At 35.0% G+C, this 26,833-nt stretch overlaps 1 protein-coding gene across 3 annotated transcripts in view; it reads left to right on the forward strand.

Moving 5' to 3' along the window:
- The window catches only part of CNTN5 (contactin 5), a 1,407,026-nt gene that overhangs the window by 935,216 nt on the left and 444,977 nt on the right, over positions 1–26,833 (forward strand). For all 3 annotated transcript variants that reach the window (XM_040489700.1, XM_040489698.1, XM_040489699.1), the window contains one exon: positions 261–356. In XM_040489700.1, the coding sequence (XP_040345634.1) occupies positions 261–356 (96 nt within the window). The remainder of the gene's footprint in view (positions 1–260; positions 357–26,833) is intronic.

Here is a 26,833-nt window from a genome sequence, read left to right on the forward strand (position 1 = left end):
ATTTTCTTCCTACACTGGCACCTTGTATGCACCCTCAATAGAAATAAAGAGTGTACAGTTGCATATAATCTGAAAATTGTGGTATTTAAATTGAATGGTATGTATTTATTTTTAAGACCTTCCTATCACAGCTTAACAAATAAAAATAAACCTTGTCTGGATAATGAGAGAAAAGTAGGCACAAGTTATAAAAGTAGTAATTCTTTAAGTTTTCCCCCACTTTTTTAGCCTTGCATCTAAATCCTGTGTTATGTTGACAGATCTGGGAAATTTTAGTGGCCGGACAAGAAGTGCAGTCTCTGTGAGGGAAGGCCAGGGGGTTGTTCTGATGTGCTCTCCTCCGCCTCATTCACCAGGTACAGTAGGATCCCATTCTGTATTGCTGCTGCTCTTTTTTACTATATGCTCATTCTTTTAGACAGTGTATTGACTAGGAAACATTCCAGGTGAAATATGCATGACTTTTTTGAAATGTATCAGAGTATCAGCTGAGTAATTAAAAATCATATACTCTAAATACCACCGGACAGAAGACTGCTCTCCTATGACAAGATTATTTTATTGCCATTCAAACTGTTGATTGTTGTGACTATGTCTCTGCCTACACTGGGGTTGTGAGGAGTGACTGAGTATATTCTCTCAAGTTTGTGGAGGGAGTGGAGATATAGATAACTTAAGTCTCCAAGGAATTTCTGGATCCTGAAAGCAGGGTCTCACAGGACCCTGAAGATTTAGCTATTGTCAAGATAAGCTTGTTTTTAGTTTTTAAGGAAGTGTAAACTTTAAGTCATTAAGGCAGCCATAAACTTTTTGGCAAGTGTTACATGCTGCAGGTCTCTGACATCTATCAATGGGCCGCAGGCTGAATGGGAATTCAATTTAAACCACATTTTTCTTGCCTTTGTTTCCTTCATCATTAATAATTGAGTAAATAAATAAAAATGTGATATCTGATTGAGACCAGTAAGAGTAACACCAGATGGTTGCTATTGTATATATGTCATAAGAAATATTAGAATGGGGGTACATGGCTGGCTCAGTTTGAGGAGCCTCCATACTGTTTACCATAGTGGCTGCCTCAGTTTTCATTCCCACCAACAGTGTAAGAGGTGTTCCCCTTTCTCTACATCCTTGCCAACACCTGTTATTTTCTATGTCGGTAATTTTAGCCATTCTGACAGGTGTGAGGTGAGATCTCATTGTAGTTTTGATTTGTATTTCTCTGACGGTGACGAGTGATGTTGAACATCTCTCCATGTGTCTTTTAGCCTTCTGAATGTCTTCTTTGGAAAAAGGTCTGTTCCAGTCTTCTCTCCATTTTTTAACTGGATTATTTGTTTTCTGGGTGTTGAGTTTGATAAGTTCTTTATAGATTTTGGATAATAACACTTTATCATTTTTGTCATTTGCAAATATTTTTTCCCATTCTGAAGGTTGTCTTTTAACTTTGTTGATTGTTTCCTTCACTGTGAAGAAGATTTTTATCTTGATAAGTCCCAATAGTTCATTTTTGCTTTTGTTTCTTTTGCCTCAGGAGATGTATGTAGTAAGAAGTTGCTACATCCCATGTCAAAGAGGTTACTGCCTGTGTTCTCTAGAATTTTGATGGTTTCCTGTCTCACTTTTAGGTCTTTCATTCTAAATGTGTATGTGTAGGAATTTTATTTTGAATTTATTTTTGTGTATGATGTAGAAAAGTGGTCTACTTTCATTATTTTGCATGTTGCTGTTCAGTTTTCCCAACATCATTTGTTGAAGAGACTGTATTTTTCCCATTGGATATTCTTTCTTGCTTTGTCAAAGATTAGTTGACCATATAGTTGCGGGTCCATTTCTGGGTTTTCTTTTCTATCCTATTGATCTCTGTGTTTATTTTTGTACCAATATCATACCATCTTGACCATACCACTGCAGCTTTCGAATATACCTTGAAGTCAGGAATTATGATGCATCCAGATTTACTTTTCTTTTTCAAGATTGCTTTGTCAATTCTGGGTCTTTTGTGGTCCCATACAAATTATAGGATTGTTTGGGGCGCCTGGGTGGCGCAGTCGGTTAAGCGTCCGACTTCAGCCAGGTCACGATCTCGCGGTCCGTGAGTTCGAGCCCCGCGTCAGGCTCTGGGCTGATGGCTCAGAGCCTGGAGCCTGTTTCCGATTCTGAGTCTCCCTCTCTCTCTGACCCTCTCCCGTTCATGCTCTGTCTCTCTCTGTCCCAAAAATAAATAAACGTTGAAAAAAAAAAACTTTAAAAAAAATTATAGGATTGTTTGTTCTAGGTCTGTGAAAAATGCTGATGGTATTTTGATAGGGATTGCATAAATGTATAGATTGCTTTGGATAGTTTAAACATTTTAACAATATTAATTCTTCCAGTTCATGATGTTTTTCCATTTCTTTGCGTCCTCTTCAGTTTCTTTCATCAGTGTTCTAGAGTTGAGAGTACAGATATTTTACTGCTTTGCTTAAGTTTATTCCTAGGTATTTTATGGGTTTTGGTGCAGTTATAACTTGGATCAATTACTTGATTTCTCTTTCTCCTGATTTATTATTGGTGTATAGAAATATAATAGATTTCTGCGCTTTGATTTTCTATCCTGCGACTATTGAATTCATGTATCAGTTCTGTCAATATTTTGGTAGAATCCTTGGGTTTTCTACATAGAGTATTATGTCATGTGTAAATAATGAAATTACTTCTTCCTTGCTGCTTTGGATGCCTTTCATTTCTTTTTGTTGTCTGATTGCTGAGGCTAGGACTTCCAGTACTATGTTGAATAACAATGATGAAAGTGTATATCCTTGTCTTTTTTTCTTGATCTTAAAGGAAAAGCTCAGTTTTTCCCCATTAAGGATTATATTAGCTGTGGGTTTTTCATATGTGACCTTTATGATGTTGAGATATGTTCCCTCTAATCCTACTTTGTTGACTGTTTTATTAAGAGTGGATGCTGTACTTTGTCAGATGCTTTTTCTGCATCTATTGAAAGGATCATATGGTTCTCATCCTTTCTTTGATTAATGTGGTGTATCATATTGATTTGCAAATATTGAACCCAGGAATATATCCCATAGAGTATGGATGGTGGTGAATGATTGTATTAATGTACTGTTGGATTTGATTTGCTAATATTTTACTGAGAACTTTGCATCCATATTCATCAGAGACATTGGCCTATAATTCTGTATTTTAGTGGGGTCTTTGGTTTTGTAATCAAGCTAATGCTGGCCTCATAGAATGAGTTTGGAAGTTTTCTTTCTATTTCTAGTTTTTGGAATAGTTTGAGAAGAATAGGCATTCACTCCTCATTAAATGTTTGGTAGAATTCTCTTGGAAAGCCATCTGGCCCTGGACTTCTGTTTGTTGGAAGAGTTTGGATTACTGATTCAATTTCTTTGCTAGTTATGGGTCTGTTCAATTTTTCTATTTCTTCCTGTTTCAGTTTTGGTAGTTTGTATTTTTCTAGGAATGTATCCATTTCTTCCAGATTACCCATTTTTTGGCCTGTAATTTTTCATGATATTCTCCTATAATTGTTTGCATTTATGTGGTATTGGTTGTGATCCCTGTCAGTCATTATTTTATTTATTTAGTTCCTTTATCTTCTTTTTGGTAAGCATGGCTAGGGCTTTAAAATTTTTATTAATTCTTTCAAAAACCAGGTCCTAATTTCATTGCTATGTTCTGTTTTTGTTTGTTTGTTTCTATATCATTTATTTCTACTCTGATCTTTATTATTTCTCTTCTTCTGTTGCCTTTAGGCTTCATTTGTTGTTGTTGTTGATGTTGTTGTTGTTGTTGTTGTTTATAGCTCCTATAGGTGTAAGTTTGGGTTACATATTTGAGATTTTTCTTGCTTCCTTAGGTAGGCCTGTATTGATATATACTTTCCTCTTATGACTGCTTTTACTGCATTCCAAAGGTTTTGGATTGTCCTGTTTTCATTTTCATTTGTGTGTGTGTGTGTGTATATATATATATATATATATATATATATATATATATACATATATATGTATATGCACACATTATACACACACACATACATATATATTCTATATAGAATATATGTATTTCTTCTTTAATTTCCTGGTTGACCCACTCATTCTTCATTAGGGTGTTCTTTAACCTCCATGTATTTGTGGTCATCCCAATTTTTTTTTTCTTGTGGATGACCTCAAGTTTTGTAGCATTGTGGTCAGAAAATATGCATGGTATGATCTCAACCTTCTTTTACTTGGTAACGCCTGATTTGTGACCCAGTATGTGATCTATTCTGGCGAATGTCCCATGTGCACTTAAGATTGTGTATTCTGGTGCTTTAGGATGAAATATTCTGAATATATCTGTTAAGTCCATCTGGTCCAGTGTGTCATTCAAATTCATTGTTGTCTTGTTGATTTTCTGCTTAGATGACCTGTCCATTGATGTAAGTGAGGTGGTAAAATCCCATACTATTATTGTATCAATTATTTCCTTTTTTAAAATTTTTTTTAATGTTTATTTATTTTTGAAACAGAGAGAGACAGAGCATGAACGGGGGAGGGTCAGAGAGAGGGAGACACAGAATCTGAAACAGGCTCCAGGCTCTGAGCTGTCAGCACAGATCTCACGGACCGCGAGATCATGACCTGAGCCGGAAGTCGGACGCTTAACCAACTGAGCCACCCAGGTGCCCCTCAATTATTTCCTTTATGTTTGTTATTGTTTTGTATATTTGAGTTGGGGGCATAGACATTTACAATTGTTACATCTTGTTGTACAGACCCCTTTATTATGATATAGTGCCCTTTTTTTTCATCTCTTGTTACAGTCTTTTGTTTAAAATCTCATTTGTCTGACAAAAGTATGTCTACTTCTGGCTTTCTATTAGCACAATAAATGTTTCTTCATCCTTTCTCTTTCAATCTGAAGGTGTCTTTAGGTCGAAAATGAGTCTCTTGTAGGTGGCATATAGATGGGTCTTGTTTTTTTGATCCATTCTGATGCCCAGTATCTTTTGATTGGAGCATTTAGTCCATTTACATACAGAGTGATTATTGATAAATATGACTTTAGAGTCATTGTGTTACTTTTCAAGTCGTTTTTTTCTGGAGATTTTGTCTGTTCCTTTCTAGTTTTTAATCACTTTGGGTTTTCCCTCCCGTTCAAAGAGTCTCCTTAATATTTATTGCAGGGTTGGTTTAGTGGTCATGAACTCCTTTAGTTTTTGTTTTTCTGGGAAACTCTTTATGTCTCCTTGTTTTCTGAAAGATAGCCTTGCTGGATAAAGTATTCTTGGCTACATATTTTTCCATTCTCATGCTGAATGTATCATGCCACTCCCTTCTGGCGGCTGTGAAATTTCTATGGAGAGATTGTCTGCTAGCCTTTTGTTGTCTTCCCTTGTAAGTTAACGACTTCTTTTCTCTTGTTGCTTTTAGACTTTTTTCTTTCTCTCTATATTTTGCAAATTTAACTATGCTCTGTCTTGGTGTTGGCCTGCTTTTGTTGATTTTGATGGGAGTTTTCTGTGCTTCCTGGACTTTGGTGTCTCTTTCTTTCTCCATATTAGGTAAGTTTTCAACTATAATTTCTTCAAATAAACTTTCTTCCCCCTTTTCTCTGACAGTTATTATGTTTGATAGAGTCACTGAGTTCCCTAAGTCTATTCTCGTGTTCCATAATTCTTCATTCTCTCTTTTGTTCAGCTTTATTATTTTCCATTATTTTAGTTTCTACATCACTTTTTCCTTCCTCCGATTCTTCCATACTTGTGGGTAATATGTCCAGTCAGTTTCACATCTTGGTTATAGCATTTTTTTTTTTATTTTGGCCTAACTAGTTGTTAGATTTTTTTTTATCTCTGCATTAAGGGATTCCCTCATATCTTCTATTCTTTTCTCAAACCCAGTTAGTATCCTTATGATTGTTGCTTTTAAATATCCTTCAAGCAATTATATTTGGATTAGATTCCTAGCTGTGACCTTTCCTTGTTCTTTCTTTTGGTATGAATTTCCTCATCTTGGAATTTTGTCTAGGTCTGTCTTCTGTGTGTTAGAAAAGCCTATTATTTTTCATGTTCCTTAATGTAATGGCTTTATGAAGAAGAGGCCATATACTTTCCAGGGTCTGGTCCTTCAGGAAGTGTCTCTGGTGTATGCTTTGTGCTCTCTGCTGTTGTGTTTGGCTGCTCTTTCCCTCAGGTCAGTCCACTGCAGAGTTTCTCCTTGCCTGCATTGGTGAGAGTTTGGCCTTGTTCAGAGGGTGGTGAGTTTTATCTAGGTGTGCTCTGATCTGCTTGCTGAAAGAAACCTGACACTATTTCCTAGATAGCTGAAGCTTTGCAGAATTCTATGGTCAGTAGATATGTGTGTGGAGGGAACTTGTGTTGGTCCTCTAGAGGAGGTGTCTACTACCCTGGTTCTCTTCACACTTGCCCTAGAAAAGCAGCACCTGCTGAGTGCAGTAGGTGGAGCTTTGTGTAAGCGGTTTAGATCACCACTATTGGTGCTGTTCTGCTCACTGAAGTCAGCTTATGCCAGGGGTGGGGAAGAGAAATAGCGCCAGCCCTATCTCCCATCCTGGATAGGGGAGTTCAAACCCATAGCTGTCTGGGAAGCCTTTCCAGAGTAACAATCTCCCCCTCACGTTTCCCAGGCTTCTCTCAGATCCCTCCCTCACCCTGACTGTGTCTAGGCCATCTGGCCACCTGGCAATACAGTACACCTGTGTTCTCTTCCAAGGAGGTTGGCTAAGTTTCAAAACTACAAACTTGCAGGAATCTGGCCTCATGGGGACCTATGCTGGGGAGGGTCTCTCCATGCTGGGACTAATGCTGGTTTGTTCCACAAGGGCTGTTGCACCAAAGCACAAGGGAATGGATTTGAGAGTAAAGTGCAGCAAAGAGCCAGTGTCCAGGTTAGCCTCCTCCAGAAGCCATCTCTGCACCTATGTTAAGGGGAAAGGGATAGCAGTGGCACCCATTAGCTCTTTTGTCCCCAGAGAGGCAATGCCACCTCACCCAGATCCATTCCAAGAAGGGGGAGACCACCTCTCCCAGTGAGTGCCGGAGATCCTCAGATCTCACCATCAACTACTGGGCTATTTTCCCTCCTTCTACAGGAGCACTATAACACCTACTGTGCTCCATACCAGCCATGATACAGACCTCTAAAATTCTAGTTTTTTAGCTCAGCTCCTTATATAATCTCACAAGAATCAGACGCTCTCATTTTCCTAGTCCATGTCTTAGGGAAAGTGTTTTCCTTTTGTGATTCCCCTTGTGTTCCCCTCTCTCTCTTTCTTCTTTCTCCGTATCAGGACTCCCCCCCTCTGCGGCATCTGTCATCTTTTTCTCCTTTCCTTCCTCAATTCTCACCTTCACACTTTCTAATTCCCTTTATGTGGCCTCTTCTCTCCCACTAGTTGTGCATTTTGTTCCATCAGTCTTCAGATTGATTTCTTGGGTATTCAGAATTATTTGATATTTATTCAGTTGTTTTTGAGGCAAACCCAGGCAAACCTTCCTACTACTTCACCATCTTACTTCCCAACCATTTTATCATAATGTTGTTATGTTAAGTAAAATATTGGAGGTAAAAGTTTACTGATATTTTTCTCTACTCCTACAAGATTATATGTTCTTTAGGGTACAAAATTTAGCACACCTAACAGCAGACATTCATTAAATTCATGTTAAATAACTAAATAAGTTTTCTTATTCTAACAGTTGAGTTTTATAGTGCTTTAGACAGTTTCTATCAGCATCATGCTGTTAGTTTATTACAACCCATATTTATTACAGATATTTGGGTGACCTAATTCAAATATTAATATTTCAAAGTATAGCAGCTACTATAATGCAGTAGTGCTACATAAAATTACAAAACGTTACGTTCCACAGAAGATTAAATAGTATTCAGAATAAGCCCAAAGATACATGTTCTCATTACCTTAAACAGATGTACAATGCACATTTTTTGTGTGACGTAAAGTAAAAGCTAGGATTGATTTTTTTTTTGCAAAATATTTGTTTACTTCCCAAGTGAACAATATTAACTCCTGTCAGTAACATCTGTGAATGAAAACATCTTGATTGGATACTGAAGTAGTTATTCATCTATGAGAAAATAAATATAAATTTTTTTCTGGATTCTTAACCACACTGGCTGAAAAGTATTTTGGTTGCTAAAAAAAAACAACCAAGAGGCGCCTGGTTGGCTCACTCGGTTAAGTGTCCAACTTCGGTTCAGGTCATGATCTCGTAGTTCAAGCCCCACATCAGGCTCTGTGCTGACAGCTCAGAGCTCGGGGCCTGCTTCAGATTCTGTGTCTCCCTCTCTCTCTGACCCTCCGCCATTCATGCTCTGTCTCACTCTGTCTCAAAAATAAATAAACGTTAAAAAAATTTTTTTAAAAAGAATAAAAAAAAAAAACAAAAACAAAAAAAAAACCAAACAACCTCTGTAAGTTTAGTAATTTTGAAACTCAGGGTTGTATTGTAAAGTAAAGATCTTATTAAATTATGTGGGATTGAGTCCCAGACAGAATAAGTCCCCAGTCTTTGATATATCAGCTTTCTTGAAATTCCAAATCATGGACACAGGTCCAACTCTCTCAAATATGCTCTCCATGCCAACCAGTCCCTCTACCATAACTCTTTTGATCACATGTCACTCATGAGGAATGCTAGTGCTGAACTGGTCTCAGAGAAAAGGATAATAAAACCATAATAATTGATTACCAAAGAAACACCAAGGAAAGTGGATTAAGGCATTATGAGAAGATTTATAGACAAAAAATTATTTTCTTTGTTCATACTATGTGTTTTCAACCATCATAGACTATAGCTGAATTTAGAAAATAAATGAGCTATAGAAAAGCCTATGTCTGAGCATACACAAAACACAGGAGCATAATGCACTTGGTTGTCCTTTTAATACTTTCTAATTTTAATCTTGTTGTAACATAATTTATTCAATTAAAAAAAATACTCAAACAGCAGTTGACACTGGAGGACTAAGGGCCCCCCCTGGTCCTGACCCAGATGCTAAACCCTAGGAACACTTCAATGCCCCATAGGCCTGAGACTCCTTCCCTATGAAGTATTGGTTATGATAGATCTAAGGAACCCTTCAGTTCTCCTGTCTAAGCTGTAACATTTTAGCTGAAATGTTTTCTATTAAAGAAAAAAAAAAAAGAGTTTTTGTTTTCTCTAGATTGAATACATTTTTACTTCACTGTAATTTAAAACAGGTAGGTTCACCAGCCTCAAACCCATGGAGGAAACTGATATTGTACAAGTAAACAAATAAGAAAAATAATAATGTTTATTTACTTATTTAGAGAGAGAGAGAGAGAGAGAGAGAGCTAGAATTCCAAGCAGGCTCTGCACTATGTGTGCAGAGCCCAACAAATTTAGAGAACCCCAGCAAATTTAGAGAACATAAATACATGCCCCCCCAAACAGTGTGATGAAGAAATATGAGATAGTCTCTGCTTTCAAAGAGTATACTAACCATAATATTTCACCTGGGATTTGGACTCAGAAAGCCAGGGATTCCCATCCTAGCTCTGAAACTTTATATTGACTTTATTTGTTAAATGAAGCCTTATCTTAGCTATAAAGAAGGAATAATAAAAATTGCCTCAAAGAATTGTAGCAAGAATTAAGAAATAGTTTATGTAATGCAATTAGCCCAATGCTTGGAGGATAGTGAGCATTAAATTCATTTTTGTCTTGAAGATCTGTCTTAAAGAATCCTCTTTAAAACACAATTTCTATGAGAGAAGTGACACCTTAAATCATTATCTGCTAACATTAATTACCATTTGGCATGGCTTAGTTGACATCAAACTGACAAAAGGCAATTGTAAGATGAGGAGGGGCACTTGGAAATGTGAATCTGAAGGTCTGAGAAGTGAAAGAGATCACTGAAAGGAAAAATGAATCCTGACAATAAAGTAAAAGGACACTAGGTATCATTGCTATCTTCAGAGAGCCTATTTATCCTAGGATTGCTGGTACCAGAAATTATCTCCTTAGGGCACATCTATATAAAATGGGAACAGAAATTTTACAAAAGTGAAAATGAAATATTTTGGTTGATACTTTTTTATTAAAAAATTAGATATTACATTATAAAATCTGTCTCATAACTTTAAAATTCTGAAATAACCATAACTATTAGGAAAAAAACCTCAAGTGTTTTTGGCATTCTTTTTCCTATAAAATAGTAAGATAGATTGTCACTCCATGCTTCATATTTAACTTTGTGCCAAGATCACAAGTAAGTCTGTTTTTTTTTTTTTTTTTTTTTTTTATGTTTACTTATTTTGAGACAGAGAGAGATAGCGTATGAGCGGGGGAGGGACAGAAAGGGAGACACAAAATGTGAAGCAGGTTCCATGCTCTGAGCTGTCAACACACAGCCCTAAGTGGGGCTTGAACCCACAAGCCATGAGATCGTGACCTGAGCCAAAGTTGGATGCTCAATCAACTGCGCCACCCTGGCACCCCTCATAACAAGTAATTCTTAAAAAGTAATTGGCTCGAAAATATTTGATAAGTTCAACAATTTTCTCAAGACTTCTCAATTATTTCCAGTCACTATTATGTTGAAACATGTGGAGTCCATATTCTTGCAGTTTCTGGTACTTCATCATATCTTCATTGATTAGTAAATAAGGTCTAATGAAAGGAGACACTTTTCAAACGTATCTTCATTAACTTTGTGACAGCCACAATTTTGCAAAATGTGCAGTTTCACTTTGCAATATATTAGTGTTGTATTCTAATGTGTTATAAATAACTGACCAAAAAGAGATTAGCAAGATGGAAAAAGATAGATTAAGTACCTAAAATGTTGTGATTAATTTTAAAAGTTACCAATCTGTCTTTATTGTCATGGGATTATGATTTTTCTTTCCTAAAAAAATATTGTAATCAAGTAGACTTGAGTTAAATTATTAGGACTCAGGGAATTCTATTATTAAATTCTGAAGAGGGTCAACTATGTCATTAGGATAAAGATTAGGAATGAAAACCAATTTTTTATATTTTCCATGTAGTGTCTTATTTAATCTTTATCCCTGCTTTGTAAGTTTATTATTGTTACCTTCATTATACAAATGGGGATTTTGTGCTCAGAAGTAACTTGTGCAAAGTTTTACATCTAATAAATAAAATGCCAGAGATTCGGGCTTCTGTAACTCTAAGCCCAATGTCCTTTTGACTATATCATATGGTCTTTCCACAACATCATTGTGAAATTTTATTGAAAATTCATTTTATGTCTACAGAAGCCACTGGTTAACATGTTTATTACATTAATTCAAATGAATTAGTAATTTAATCAATTACTTTTATTGACTTGGCCAAATTGTTAGCTGAGTTAAATATTCTGTACTGCCAAAATCAAGTGTATAAATAATACATGAAAATAAATTATGTGTATGTAAACATTTTAATATTTTTACCATGTCTCTATTTCAACAGTAATTTAAAAGGCAGACAGAACAGGTGAATATTCAAGTACATTGAATAAAATGATAAAGAAATGAGAAATTTTTATTTTTTTATTATTCATGTTTTCCTATGTGAATATTAAAATAATAATACAATTTTTATATCCTTAAATTACACACAAAAATACTGTTTCAACCCAAAGTACGTTATCTGGTGAAGTATTTGTTACAAAAGGTTTAATTAGTTTCTGAACTTGGTGCTTATCAACAGGTACAAATTGACATTCCCTTAAAATTTTCACAAATCTGTTTTAAAGTATATGCCTTTATTCTTTTCTTGCATGAACTATTCTTTGTTTCAATATGTCCTCTAGATGTCACTGGAAAGGAAAATTCAATGTGTTTTAGAGTATTTGGTTTTTTAACTGTATCTGACAAAATTTATACACAAAAAGCCAAATATCAGAAAGCAAACACTTCAACCTGAGTTTGTTGCAGAATATTTAGGCACAGCAGAAAAGATTTAGAAACTGAAATAACCCTGATCTTGTTCCCTATATTAGTTTGGGATTTCTACATGCTAAACTTGAGTTTATTTAATTATGTTTGGTTATTTAATTGGATTTGACCACATATTCCCAATTTGTTAACATAGTCTATTTTTTCCCTCTCTATGAGATACTCTACACAGAAGATGTGAGAAACAGTGGTTCAGGAGAGCAAGCTGCTTACTCCTTTAGTTTGGACAAGGCAGTAGAACAGTCAGTGAAATTAGTGTGACAAAATACAGCCACGTTCGATTAAATTGATGAGTTTATAAATTTAAGGCCTTACATTTTTTGAAAAATTTAATACTCCTTTTTTTAAAAATTTTTTTAAATACTTTAAATTCATTTTGAGGTAGAGATAGAGAGAGTACGAGTAGCGGAGGGACCGACAGAGACCGAGAGAGAGAATCCCAAGCAGGCTCCTCCTGTCTGCGCAGAGCAGGGGTCAAACTCAGGAACCATGAGATCATAACCTGAGCCAAAATCAAGAGGTGGATGCCCAACTGAAGGAGACACCCAGGCATCCCAATACTCCCCCCTCCCTGCTTTTTTTTCACATTCTGTGATGTACCAAAGAAATTTTACCTTCTCATTGACTCTGACCCAATAAAGGAAGATGGTAAAAAGAAACACATAATGGAGTCAGATAGCTGGATGTGAATCCCCATTATACTAATTGCTAGAAAGTTGGTTTAGAAGGGAAGGAATAAAATTTACCCTAGCTTCAGTTTCTACCCTTGAAAAATGGTAGAATAAGAGCCTTGAAATTATAGAATATTTTAAAACAAAATAATATATTAGTATTATTTTCCCCAAACTTCTTCTCAGGTAATTAAACAATATAATAGATCTTTGAGAGAAACAGACAACCATCACATTGATTCAAAAAAGAAAAGCCAAGGAAAACAAAAGCAGATGCCAGCTTTAGATGAAGACTCTTTAGCACAGAAAATAATAGTTAAGCAACAATGACAAAGTCCAGTTCTTTGCTTTCTTCTCTGGGAAATCTTACTATTCTTTGTTCATACTACATTTAGCTCACTCAACTAAGCACAACTTTTCAAAGTTGAATTCCTCTCAGTCAGGGGTTAGCAGCCTTTTTGTATTAATAGCCAACTAGTAAATTTTTTTTTTTTTTTTACTTTATGTTCCATATGATCTCTGTCACAGCTACTCAACTCTGCTTCTGTAGCATAAAAGTAACCACAGATAGGACAAAAATGTATGAGGCTACCCATGCTGTAATAAAGCATTATTTGTGGCATATAATTATAGCATTTGAAATCCATATACTTTTCATTAATCTCTTCCATTTTTCTCAGCTATTTAAATATATAAAATCTATTTCTAGCTCATGATCCATAAAGAAGCATGCAGAAAACCAAAATTATCTTCCCAGGCCTTTTTTTTTAAAGATAATATCACTTTTCCCCTAATTCTTTGTGACCCTTCCTTCTTTTTACAATATCTATGCTGGTATGGGGGCAGGGAATGAAAATACATAATAACATCATCATCATCATCATCATCATCATCATCATCATACATTATTAGCACTTCTCGGTTGCACATGTTACAAACCTAACTCAAAATAGCTTAAGCTTAATCCAAACAGGGAATGTATTGGAGGATTTGACTCTGTCACTTACCAGTAGAGTGACCTTGGGGAAATAATATAGTCTGCTTTTTCATAATTCCTTATTTTCAAATTTGCACCTATATGTGGTAGTTGAAAAGTTTCAATGAGATAACATATGTATGGTGCTTAACATAGTGCCTGTTGCATTGTAAATATTCCATAACTTAGTGATTGTGATGATACTTCCTTTACTTTATCTTTTTATAATCAACTAAGAAAAGATTCATTCTTTTCTTGCCTATACCTTATCAGTATTCTTACGTGCCTACAAATTTTCCTCTCTTGTCTGATTCCTATCACATACTCCACTGCATGAAAGTCATTTCTGACATCTTTCTTACTTTATATGGACAGCTGAGGCAGTCTTTGCCTCTTTGTATCTTTTGTATGTCTGCAAACATGGTCTTGAATGTATCAGGTGCTCAATAGATACAGCTAACTAACCTTAAACCAGTTTATAAGGCTAGTTAAAAACACCCATCTTCAATACCTCATTTCTGCATTTTTCAGAAGGTAAATTATCATTCTTTATTATTTTATTTTCAAGAAATGCAGTGATGTTGTTACTTAATCATATTTAACATAAATCTTACTGTAGAAAAATACAAATAAATAGACAATGTTGTCATCATTTTAGGAATTTTGGCTAATGCTCTTAATTGGAAAATTTGAGTCATTAATACTTTTTCTCTTTATTTTATATCACTTACTAAATATAGATTACTTTAATTAGCTATATTAATGTATACATTAATAAAGTTAATTAACATATAATGAACATCAACAATTTTGTGTACAATTCAATGAGCTTTAAGAATACAGAATGGAGTGGCACCTGGGTGGCTCAGTCATTTGAGCATCTGACTCTTGATTTCAGCTCAGGTCATGACGTCACAGTTGTGGGATCAAGCCCCAGGTCTTCAGGCTCAGTGCTGACACCGCAAGTCTCTGCTTGGGATTCTCTTTCTCTCTTTTTCTCTCTTTCTGTTCCTCCTCCCTTATGATCATGCTCTCTCTCTCCCTCTTTCTCTAAACAAACAAACAAACAAACAAACAAACAAACAAACAAACATTAAAAAAGGGTAAAGAGTGAAGTTATGTAACCACATTCATAATTTTGACAGAATATTTCCATCTTCATAAGAAGTTCCCTGATGTTTCTTTATAGTCAATTTCCTCCTCCAACTCTCAACCCTGACAGTCATTGATCTGCTGTCTATTCTTAAATTTTGTGTTCTCCAAACATTATTTTAAAGAAAATCATATAGCATGTCATATCTTGAGCGTGGCTTCTTTCATTGAACATAGTGTTTTTAAGATTCATCCATGTTACTGAATCAGTAGCTCATTTTGATTGTTGGATATCCCATTATCATAAAGTACCATGGTTTATTTATCCATTCACCAGTTGATTATGGGCTGTTTTAAAATTTAGATTATTGTGAATAAATTTTCTGTGAACATTAGAATATAAATCTTTGAGTGAATAATATACGTTTTGTGTGATTTTTAATTTTATATTGCAAGTATATACATAATATACATTTTCTTCATGAACATAAATTGATTTTAGTATTTATATTTGTGCAGCTCTGTGAAATTCTTGTTCCTACTCTTGTTATGTTGCTATCATTTTATGCTTGAAAAAAATATCATTTTATTTAATGCTAATATCTATTGTTTGCTTCCTTTTGTAATGCCATGTACATTTTTCTTTTCTGTACATACATAGTCTTTATAGCACACATATTTATATTTTCTTCTTTTCATGGTTAAGATTCCTTCCATTTCTACTTGGGAAAAAGTGGAGGGTGATTAATGTTAATGCCACTTAACTGATCATACCAATAACAGTGGCACTGTGTATTACATTAGTTTCAGGTGTAAAAGTGAGTGATTTGACAAGTTAATTCATTATGCTGTGTTCACCACAAATATAGCTACTATCTGTCCCATTACATAGCTATTACATTATCATTGACTATTCCTTACATTCTCCTTTTTTATTCCTGTGACTTACTCCTTCCATATGGAAGGCCTGTATCTCCCTCTCCCCTTCACCCATTTTGCCCCACCCTCCTCCAATCTGGCAACCATTAGTTTGTGTTCATAGTTCTGATTCTGCTTTTTGTTTATTATTTTTTTTGGAGGGGGTTCCATTTATGAGTGGAATCATATGGTAGTTTTCTTTCTCAGTCTGATTTATTTCACTTAGCATAATACCTTCCAGGTGCATCTATGTTGTCTCAAATGGCATGATCTCATCATTTTTATGGCTGTTTAATACTGCATTGTGTATATATACCACATTTTCCTTAACCATTCATCTATTGATGAATACTTAGGTTGCTTCCATGACTTGACTCTTGTAAATAATGGTGCAATTAATGTAGAGGAGCATTTATTTTTTTTTAAAACTAATGTTTTCATTTTCCCTGGGTAAATATCCAGTAGCGGAATTTTTGAAACATAGGATATTTATATTTTTAATTTTTGAGGAATTTCCATACTGTTTTCCACAGTGGTTGTACCAATTTACATTCCCACCAATAGTACACAAGGCTTCCTTTTTCTCCACATCCTCGCTAACACTAGTTGTTTCTTGTGTTTTGTATTTTAACCATTCTGGTAGGTGTGAGATGATATCTTAGTGTGGTTTTGATTTGCATTTCACTGATAATAAGTGATGTTGAGCATCTTTTCATGTGTCTGTTGGCCATCTGTATGCATTCTTTGGAGAAATGTTTATTCATGTCCTCTGCTCATTTTTTTTTTTAATTTTTTTTCAACGTTTATTTATTTTTGGGACAGAGAGAGACAGAGCATGAACGGGGGAGGGGCAGAGAGAGAGGGAGACACAGAATCGGAAACAGGCTCCAGGCTCTGAGCCATCAGCCCAGAGCCTGACGCGGGGCTCGAACTCACGGACCGAGAGATCGTGACCTGGCTGAAGTCGGACGCTCAACCGACTGCGCCACCCAGGCGCCCCCTCATTTTTTTATCAGCTTGTTTTTTTTTGTTTTTGTTTTTGTTTTGTTTCAATGTTCAGTTGTATGAGTTTTTTATATATTGTGGATATTAACCCCTTATTGGATATATCATTTGAAAATATCTTCTCCAATTCAGTACATTGTCTTTTTGCTTTGTTGGTTATTTCCTTTACTGTACAGAAGCTTTTTATTTTGATTTAGTCCGAACTATTTATTTTTGCTTTTCCTTGCTTTAGGAGACACATTTAGAAGAATGTTTCTATGGCTAATGTCAAAGAAATTAGTGTCTGTGTTCTCTTCTAGGATTTTTGTAGTTTCAGGTCTCACATTTAGTCCTTAATCATTTTTGATTTTATTTTTGCATAGGATATTAAAAAGCCACACAGTTTTGTTCATTTACATGTAGCTGTCCAATATGTGTGTCTATTTCTGGAGTCTCTTTCCTCTGCTATTAACCTCTGTGTCTGTTTTTGTGCCGGCATCATACTGTTTTGATTACTACACCTTTGTAGCACACCTTGAAATCAGGAACTATGATACCTCCAGCTTTGTTCTTTCTCAGTATTTCTTTGGCTTTGGGGGGATCTTCTGTGGTTCCATACAAATTTGAGTACTCTACTTGTTCTAGTTTTGTGAAAAATGTTATTTTGACAGGGATTGCATTTAATCTGTGGATTGTTTTAGGTAGTATGGATATTTTAACAATATTAATTCTTCCAATCCATAAGCATGGAATATCCTCCATTTGTTTGTGTCATCTTCAGTTTCTTTCATCAGTGTCTTATAGTTTACAGAGTACAGATCTTTCACTCCTTTAGTTGGATGTATTCCTAGGTATTTTATTCTTCTTGATGCAGTTGTAAATAGTGTTTTTTTTTTAATTTCTCTTTATGCAACTTTGTTGTTAGCATATAGAAACGCTACCAATTTATGAGTATTAATTTTGTATCCCGCCACTTTAATGAATTTGCTTACTCTCTCAATTTTTTGGTGGAATCTTTAGTATTTTCTATCTACAGTATCATGTTGTCTACGAATAGTGACAGTTTAACCTCTTCTTTACAAATATGGATGTCTTTAATTATTTTTATTGTCTGATTACTGTAACTAGGACTTTGAATAGATGTTGAATAAAAGCGGTGAGAGTGGACATCCTTCTCTTATTCCTGACCTTAAAGGGAAAGCTCTCAAATTTTCACCATTGAGGAAGAGGTTAACTATGGGTTTTTCATAGATGGCCTATATTATGTTGAGGTATGTTTCCTTTAGCCCCATTTTGTTGAAATTTTTTGTCATGAATATGGTAAACCTTGTCACATGCTTTTTCTGCATCTATTGAGATAATCATATGATTTTTATTCCTTGTTGTGTTGATGTGGTATATGGCATTGATTGATTTGTGAATATGGTATCATCCTTGCATCCCAGGAATAAATCCCACCTGATCATAGTAAATGATCTTTGTAATGTATTGCTGTATGTTGTTTGCCAATATTTTGTTGATTTTTGTATCTAAGTTCATCAGGGATGTTGGTTGTAGTTTTCTTTTTTGTGGTGTCTTTGTCTGGTTTTGGTATGACAGTAATGCTGCCCTCATAGAATGCATTTTAAAGCTTTCCTTTTCTATTTTTGGATTAGTTTGAGGAGAATATTTATTAACACTACTTTAAATTTCTGGTAGAATTTACATGTGAATCCATCATTCCTGGACATTTATTTTTTTGTTGGTTTTTGATTACTGATTCAGTTTCATTATTTGTAATCAGTCTATTCATATTTTCTATTCATCTTTGGTTCAGTTTGGAAGATTGCATGTCTCTATGGAATTTATCCATTTTTTTTTAGGTTGTCCAGTTTGTTGGCATATTTTTCCAGTATTATCTTGTAATCCTTGTATATCTGTGGTATCAGTTATTAATTCTCTTTTCTCGTTTCCAATTTTACTTATTTAGGTCCTTTCTCTTTTTTCTTGATGAGTCTGGCTAATGGTTTGTCAATTTTGTTAATCTTTTGAAAGAACTAGCTCTTGGTTTCATTGACTTTTTTTCCTGTTATTTGTTTAGTCTCTAGTAATTTATTTCTGTTCTGATCTTTATTATTTCCTTTCTTCTAATCACATTGGGGTTTGTTAGTTTTTTTTCTAGTTCTGTTAAGTGTAAGGTTATATTGTTTATTTTTGGTTTTTATTGTTTATTGAAGTAGGCCTGTATTGCTACATACGTCCCTCTTACAACTGATTTTGATGTGTCCCAGAGATTTTGGACCATTGTATTTTCATTTTGATTTGTCTCCATGTATTTTTTATTTGCTTCTTTCATTACTTCATTAACCCATTGAATGGTTAGTATTGTAGTGTTTAGTCACCACATGTTTGTGCTTTTTTCTGATTGTTTTCTTGTGATTTATTTGTAATTTTATACCATTGTGGTTGGAAAATGTTCATGGTATGATTTAAATCTTATATTTACTGAGGTTTGTTTTGTGGCCTAATATGTGATCTATTCTGGAGAATGTTCCATGTATATTTGAAAAGAATTTGTATTCTGTTGTTTTTGGCTGGGATGTTCTGTATATACCTGTTATGTCCAATGTATCATCCAAACACCTTGTTTCCTTATTGATTTTCTGTCTGGATCATGTATACATTGATGTAAATGGCATGCCAAACTCCCCTACTATTTATTGTAGTACCATCAATTTCTGTCTTTATGTCTGTTAATATTTGCTTTATACCTTTAGTTGCTCCAGTGTTGGGTGTGTAGATATTTATAGTTATATCCTCTTGTTGTATTGATTCCTTTATCATTACCTAATGCCCTACTTTGTCTCTTTTTACAGTCTGCTTTAAAATCTATTTTATCTAAGTATTGCTACACCAGCATTTTTTTCTTTAATTTCCATTTGAACACTGACTATTTTGCCCTCCTTTCACTTTCAGTCTGTATTTTAGGTCAGAGGTGAATCTCTCATCCGCAGCATAGAGAAGGCTCTTGATTTTTTTTTATCCAATCTACCACTCTGTATGTTTTGATTGGAGCACTGGGCCATTTACCTTTAAAGTAATTATTGATAGGCAGGTACTTATTGTCACTTTTAATTTTTTGCAATTCTTTCTTGTTCTTTTCTTCTTCCCTTGCTCTCTTTCTTTGTGATTTATGAATATCTATAGTGTTTTGTTTGGCTTTCTTTCTCTTTATTTTTTGTGTATTTATTATAGGTTTTGAGTTTGTGGTTGCTATGAGGTTAATATACAACATTCTAAGTAAATAGCAGACCATATTAATTTGATGGTCATTTAAATTCAAATACATTCTAAAAAAAAAAAGAAAAAAGAGAAAAGAAAAGAAAGTTTCTCTTTTTTCCCTTTTCTTCTCTTTTTATTCCCTTCTGCACGTTTTATGTATATGTTGTCATATTTTACATTTTTATTCATATTTTTATATCTAATTATGGTCATTTCTTTTCCTTAAAGAAGTCCTTTTAGCATTTGCTGTAAGCCTGGTTTAGTGGTGATAAACCCCTTTATCTATTGTTTGAGAAAATCTGTCTCTTTCCTTCATTCTGAATGATAACCCTGTCAACTAGAATATTCTTGTTTTTTGGTTTGTTTGTTTTGTTTACTTTCAGCACTTTGAATATATCACGCCACTCCCTTCTGGCTTGCAAAGTATCTGCTGAAAAATCAGCTAGTGGTCTTATAACTTTTCCCTTGCAGGTAGCTTTTTGTTTCTTTCTTTCTGCTTTTAGGATTCTCTCTTTACATTTTTTTTTAAGTTTATTTATTGATTTAGGAAGTGGGGAGGGGCAGAGTGAATGGAAATGAGAGAATTCTAAGCAGGCTCTGTACTGGTGCTGTCAGCATGGAGCCTGACTCAGAACTCGATCCCATGAACTGTGAGATCAGGACCTGAGCCAAAAATCAAGAATTGGATATTTAACTGAGTCACCCAAGTGTCCCTCCCACCTTACCTTTAACCTTTGACATTTTAATTATTACGTGCTGTGATGTGGACCACCTTGTATTCATTTCGTTTGGAACTCTCTGCTCTTGGATTTGGATGTCTATTTCCCTCACTAGTTTAGGGAAGTTTTCAGTTATGGTTTCTTCAAATACATTTTCTATACTTTCCCTCTCGTTTTCTTCTGGGACCCCTATAATGCAATAGTTTGTTCAACTGATGTTGTCCAAAAGATTTCTTAATCTATCCTCATTTTTTTTTTAAATTCTTTTCTCTTTATGCTGTTCAGTTTGCTTTCCATTATCCTGTCTTCCAGATCACTGATACATTCTTCCACATCTAATTTACTGTTGATTCCCTCTAGTGTGTTTTTTGTTTCAGTATTTTATTCTTCAGCTTTCATTGGTTCTTTTTAATACTCCCTATGTCTTTATTGAAGGTCTTGCTCAGGTCTTCCATTATTTACTCCATCCCGGTGAGTATTTTTGTGATCATTACTTAACATTATTTATTGGGGGGGTAGCCTGTGTGGCTCAGCCTGTTAAGCATTTGACTCTTGATTTCAATTTAGGTCATGATCTCATGGTGTATGAGATTAGATCCCTGCATTCTGGTTCTGTGCTGACAGCACAGATCTGCTTGGGATTCTTTTTCTCCCTTTCTCTCTGGAATTCCCCTATTCATACTCTCTCTCTGCCCCTCCCCTGCTCTCTCTCTCAAAATAAGTAAGTAAGTAAGTAAATAAATAAATAAATAAATAAATAAATAGTTTTTAAAAAAATAATTATTTTTCAGGCATATCGTTTGTCTCTGTTTCATTTAATTCTTTCAGTGTGTTTTTTTTTTCTTGTTCTCTCTTTCAGAACATATTCCTCTGTCTCCCTATTTTACTCAAATTTCTGTGTTTGTTAGGCAAAATGGCTACTTCTCCTACAGTTGGAATGGTCTTATGTATGGTGACTTCTATGAAGACTGTGTGTGCTTGGTGACTTTTGCTGGCTAGTTGGAGTAGTGGCTATATATGCTAGTAATTCTTTTAACCTATGGCTTTTTACACACAGAATTAAAAAAAAGATAAATAATAGCAAAAGAAAAATAAAATAATAAATTAAAAAAAGAAAAGAGGAAAGAGAAGAAAAGGAAAAAAAAAGAGAATAAGAAAGCAAAGAACAAACTCAAAAAGGAAAGAAATAAAATAAAAACATAACAAAACAATTTTAAAAAATAAAAATAATAATGGTGCGCCTGGGTAGCTCAGTGAGTTAAGAACGTCCAACTCTTGATTTCTGCTCAGGTTATGATTTCACCATGGTATGATCGAGCCCCACATCAGGCTCTGTGCTGGACATGAAGCCTGCTTAAGATTTTCTCTCTCTCTCTTCCTCCCCACTCATGCTTTATCTTCTAAATAAATAAACAGTAAAATAAAATAAAATAAAATAAAATAAAATAAAATAAAGGAAAATAAAATAAAACAGTAAATTTAAAAAATTAATAAGAAAAAAAATAAGATACTAGCTGGTTTTCTGAGCCCCAGTACCACAGGGTGGCTGGTATGGGCTTGTGGACACTGGGCTTTCTGAGGTCACAAGCTGTGTGTGATGACCAGACCCAGTTATGGCATTGGGACCACTGGTAATGTCATTCAGATCCTCCAATTATGGCATCCAAACCTGCCTCTTATGGTTGCCAGACATTCCTCCAATCTGGACTTTTAAGACGGTGGGGGAGGGAGCATTTCTGCAATTCCTTGGCCTTAAATCACAGCTTTTTATCTGTGCCTCAGTGTAATCAGGGCTGCTATAGGCTTCAGGACCCTGAGCTTGCCAAGACTGCAAGCTCTGTGTGAGGAATGTACCCATTTGTTACGGAATCTGAACCTGCCCCTATGACAGCCAGGCTCTGCTGCAGTCTAGGCCTTTGATGTGGAGGGCAAGAAAAGCGTTCCACAGTTCTCCAGCCCTTGTAAGCCATAGCTTTTCCCTGTGTCCTAGTGCAACCATGGCTGGTGTGGGCCTGTGGACCTTGGGTTTCCAGAAGCTGCAAGCACACCAAGAAGACCAGACCTGCCCTGCATGGTGTCTGGACTCTGCTCTGGTCCAGGTTTCCAGGGTGGGGTGGGAACATAGATCGTGCTGTTCTCCAGTCCCTCTGACCTGGAGAGCTTTCCTGCAGCTCCTCCACCATTTGGCAGAGTTCTGGTGTTGTCTCTTTAGTATGCTAGTTGTTATTTTAAACTTTTTTTTTTCCTGTTTCCCTTATGCTCAAAGACAGAGGGATCTGTTTCTCAGTTCCTGGGTACTACCCTTCCGGTTTGCAGCACTGGGGGTGGGAGTTCCCTTTGCTACTATCATTGTCTCTATCTTTGATTCTTTACTAGCTATGCAGTCAGCCCTAAGTCCTTCTTTAGGAGGAACTGTTCCATGAAGAGAAGCAATGTGATGTGTTCTGTGGAGGAGGTGATTTCAGAGTCTTCCTACATCACCATCTTAAACTGGAACTCTCTTATTTTATTTGACAAATCTTTGTCTTAACCCAGAGAGTTTTGCTAATCAATGCAGTCTCTGTACAAAATCATTTGAAATTTTAACCAACTAAACATATCAACTAGCAAACGTTTCAGCTTTTTCTACAGTTGGTAAAAATTCCAATTTACATTAGAGAAACATGATATAAACCATCAAGATATAGTTGTTATAATTTGTCCCACATATATACAAACATATTATTGCCACTTTAATCCCTACTTCCAATCCTTTAAAAGACAGCAGAAATAGTTATTATATAAAAAATTGTTCAAACAAAATGGATAATAATCTATGATGAAATATATTATATATATGTATATGTTATTAATTCTGAAAAATGCAAATGTTTATGTTGCAAAAGTAATAATATCCAGAAAGGAAAAAGTACATCCACAACCCATATTTATCTTTACATATATGTATGCTGACATCTGTATCTGTATCTTTATATTTACAAGGTATAATATATCTTTATATTTACAAGATATGAGATTAATATATCAGTAACAGCCTGATATTCTTTGGATTCTATAAAAATATGACCTGAAAATAGTATGCTGAAACTAGCATTTTTCAATCAGAATTCTATAAGCAAACTAAGCCTTTTTTTCTCAGTTCTTTCAAGAATGATACATAGGTAATACAATTCTAAATGAATAGAAGAGAAATTAATTCATTATATATAATACATGCCTTAAGGCATTAGAGATTATATTTTTTCAATAAGAAAAATATTGGAATCATTGCATATCAAAGTTATTTAATCATCAATGTTATTTTAATGACTACATAGCATTCCTGAAAAAGAATATGATTTATTTAACCTTGACCCTGATGTTTGATATTTGAATATTTAAAGGATTTATTGCTATAAATAGTTTTGCAATGAATCTTAGTAGATATATTAGTAGTGTATATTACTTATATTGGTATTGTATATTCTAAATTATATTCTAAAAATTAGTATATTCTATAAATTAGTAGTGCATATTCTAAATTATTTCTTTTTCCTAAAAAGTTTTTAGTAAAAATTTTTACTAAATTCCTAGAGGTGGAATTTCTTTGTGAAAGAGTCAGCAGTCATGGCCTTGATAAGTATTGTCAAAATGCTGTCCAAAAAAAATACAACAATGTAAGTTAGCCTCATCTAGTCATCTGTCACTAGTTGTGAAGCTCTGTTCTTAGTCCACTTGTGCTGTTTGGTATTATCCTTTGCCAAACCTCTGAACTCCAGATTACTGGACCTTAAGAGTCCTCTGTGGAGGAGGTCGTGTATGGAGCTGGTAGAACAGGTGTATTCCCTGGCTTCTCTTTCATCCTGCCTTACTGGAATCAAGTTCTCTTTTACTTTTGGAAAGGACATTCGCTTCCTTTCCCTCACATGCATTTTGACTGCCCTTCTCTAGGTTTTGTGTTTCCATCAAGAATAAAGATTCATATTCTTCTATCAAACCTATTTTAAGAAAGATACTTTGCAAAGTACAGGGCTCCAGCTTCACAGCTCCAGCCTCTCTTACATGTTCACAAGGCATGGTCATTATTTTTACCTCCTGCGGAAGATATTTGCAGAGTGGGGAAAAAATATTTACCAAGGATGATAAAGAGCAGGGAATACAGAAATAAACATCTGTCTGCCCATTGGCTGATTCACTAAAAATGCAATTAGCATGTTGCCTAGGCAAATATCCAATGAGTTTTCCTTCAGGTGTTTCAGGGTAGTAAACTTCTAAAACTAGTTTGCTTTTTTTTTTTTTTTTTAATTGCTTCAGAGAATAATAGGAACTAGGCCAGTATTATCCAATTAATCCTCTGAATGGCTTCACCTTGTTCTTTTCCTTTCTTCAAAAAGACACTGCCTGCTGTTAAGTGTTTAGCTGCAAGTGGCATTTTTGGACTAGATGAGAAGAAATCCAGACTCTCCCATAAAGGGTTATATGTGAGCCTTATTAAAATGCCCAAACAATATCAAATATCATAGCCTTATCTCTCTCTAGCCTGCTGATCTGTTGGCATCCTAGTGAGGGTCAAGTCATGTGGAGGATAATAGTCTCTGGGGATTAAGCAGCCAGATGTGACTAAGAAAGTGAAAGAAAGTTAAACCTAAAGCACCACTGTCATCTTTGTCTCACTGTATGAATAAATAAAACAGCCTTGGCTGGAATGGAAGTCCATTGTCTTAAATGTGGGCTTCTCCTTAAACACAGCACAAGCAAAGCAGAGAAATGTTATAGAAACTTATTCTTTCATTAACAAACATCAATAGAAAACATTTTTTTAACAATAGAAAACATTTATAGAATTCTCACATGAGAGGCACAGGACTAAGCTTATGCATAGATTAATCAAACTCATACGATACATATAAAATAATTTTTCATATTATTTTATTTTGCAGATGAAAACATTGAGAAAAAAAGGAAAAGATTCTTCAGTTATTCTGTGATCTTTCAAAGTTTATTTGTATATTTAAGATAGACTTTTCCATTTTTTTTAATATCTTGTTAAACAGAATTCCTTTAAATCCATAAGAATATAATCTGTGTGACTCTAATTAGAATATATCCATGTTTGATGGGGGAGAAGACAAATCAGCTGCTAAGAGCTGCAGACCCAAGCTTGCTCTACAAAGCCAGTCTGGAGGTTAGTGATATAAATGCTTTCTCTTATGCTGTTCTTACATATTGCAAAGAGACATTAAGCTAACAAGCATCGAAAATGGGTGCCCTTAGACATGGCGGATCATTCATTGGAACCGTTCTTCCCCTCAGGGAGAATGAAAGTCTGGAGAGAGAGAACTGGCTGACCTCTCCCAATTAACACAGTACCGATGCAGGCAAGAATGGCTAGCAGTGACAGGACTGTGCTTCAGGGATGTGTGTTCCCGGGCTGCGGTCCAGGTTATGTCAACAAGGATCATTCTGTGTGCCATTTCAGTGGTTCTATATTGGACATAAGAGAAAGACAGAAGGGGAAAAGATAAGGGAAAACTATGGGCTATTTTTTTTAATGTACTTGAGAACTTTGCTTTTCCCTTAGGACATGAGCTCTTTTTTGAGCCTTTGTGCAGCTGCAGCCTGAAGCTTGCTAACCAGGTCAGTAAGATAGGAAAATACTCAATAGCAGCACTGTTTTTCCAATGGAAATTGATATTCCTAAATGTTGCAACACTTCAGTCTGAAGTTTAACTAACAGAAAATCTTTAATCTAGAAATTGAACCAGGCAGCAGAAAACTGTAGAAGGGGTTAGCCTGCATTGAAAATGCACATCATTATATTTTATGTTTTTCCTTGTGTTTAATAAAGAGTGAAAATCTCCAAAACCCTATTGTTAAAGATGTAGCACTCTGCCTTCTGTTTTAGGGTAATATTTGTATCATGCAAGTGAATTCTAAAGCTTTTAAGATAAATACTGTCTCTTTTTTGTAAGAATGAGATCCAACAAAAGAAATAAAGGGCTCAGATTCTGAGAACTTTTATGGAGGAGGCAGTGTGATTTGTGCTAACAGTTTCTGAGCTACTACAAGAGTTTCCAAATCTGCAGTTATGTAGGCCAAGTGATGCCCTTTATCAGGGAAGTATTCACAGTTTTAACTATTCCCTGAGCTTCTGGTTGCAATTATATTTGTGTCCTTTTCTCTCTGTCTTGTACAGAAAAATATCTGCCTGATTTTATCAATCCTTAGTTTTGTTATATAAAAGTGAAATAAACACAAATAGTATT

Source organism: Herpailurus yagouaroundi, unplaced genomic scaffold (assembly GCF_014898765.1).
Source record: "Herpailurus yagouaroundi ecotype Mexico unplaced genomic scaffold, PumYag 180, whole genome shotgun sequence".
NCBI classification, from domain to species: domain Eukaryota; kingdom Metazoa; phylum Chordata; class Mammalia; order Carnivora; family Felidae; genus Herpailurus; species Herpailurus yagouaroundi.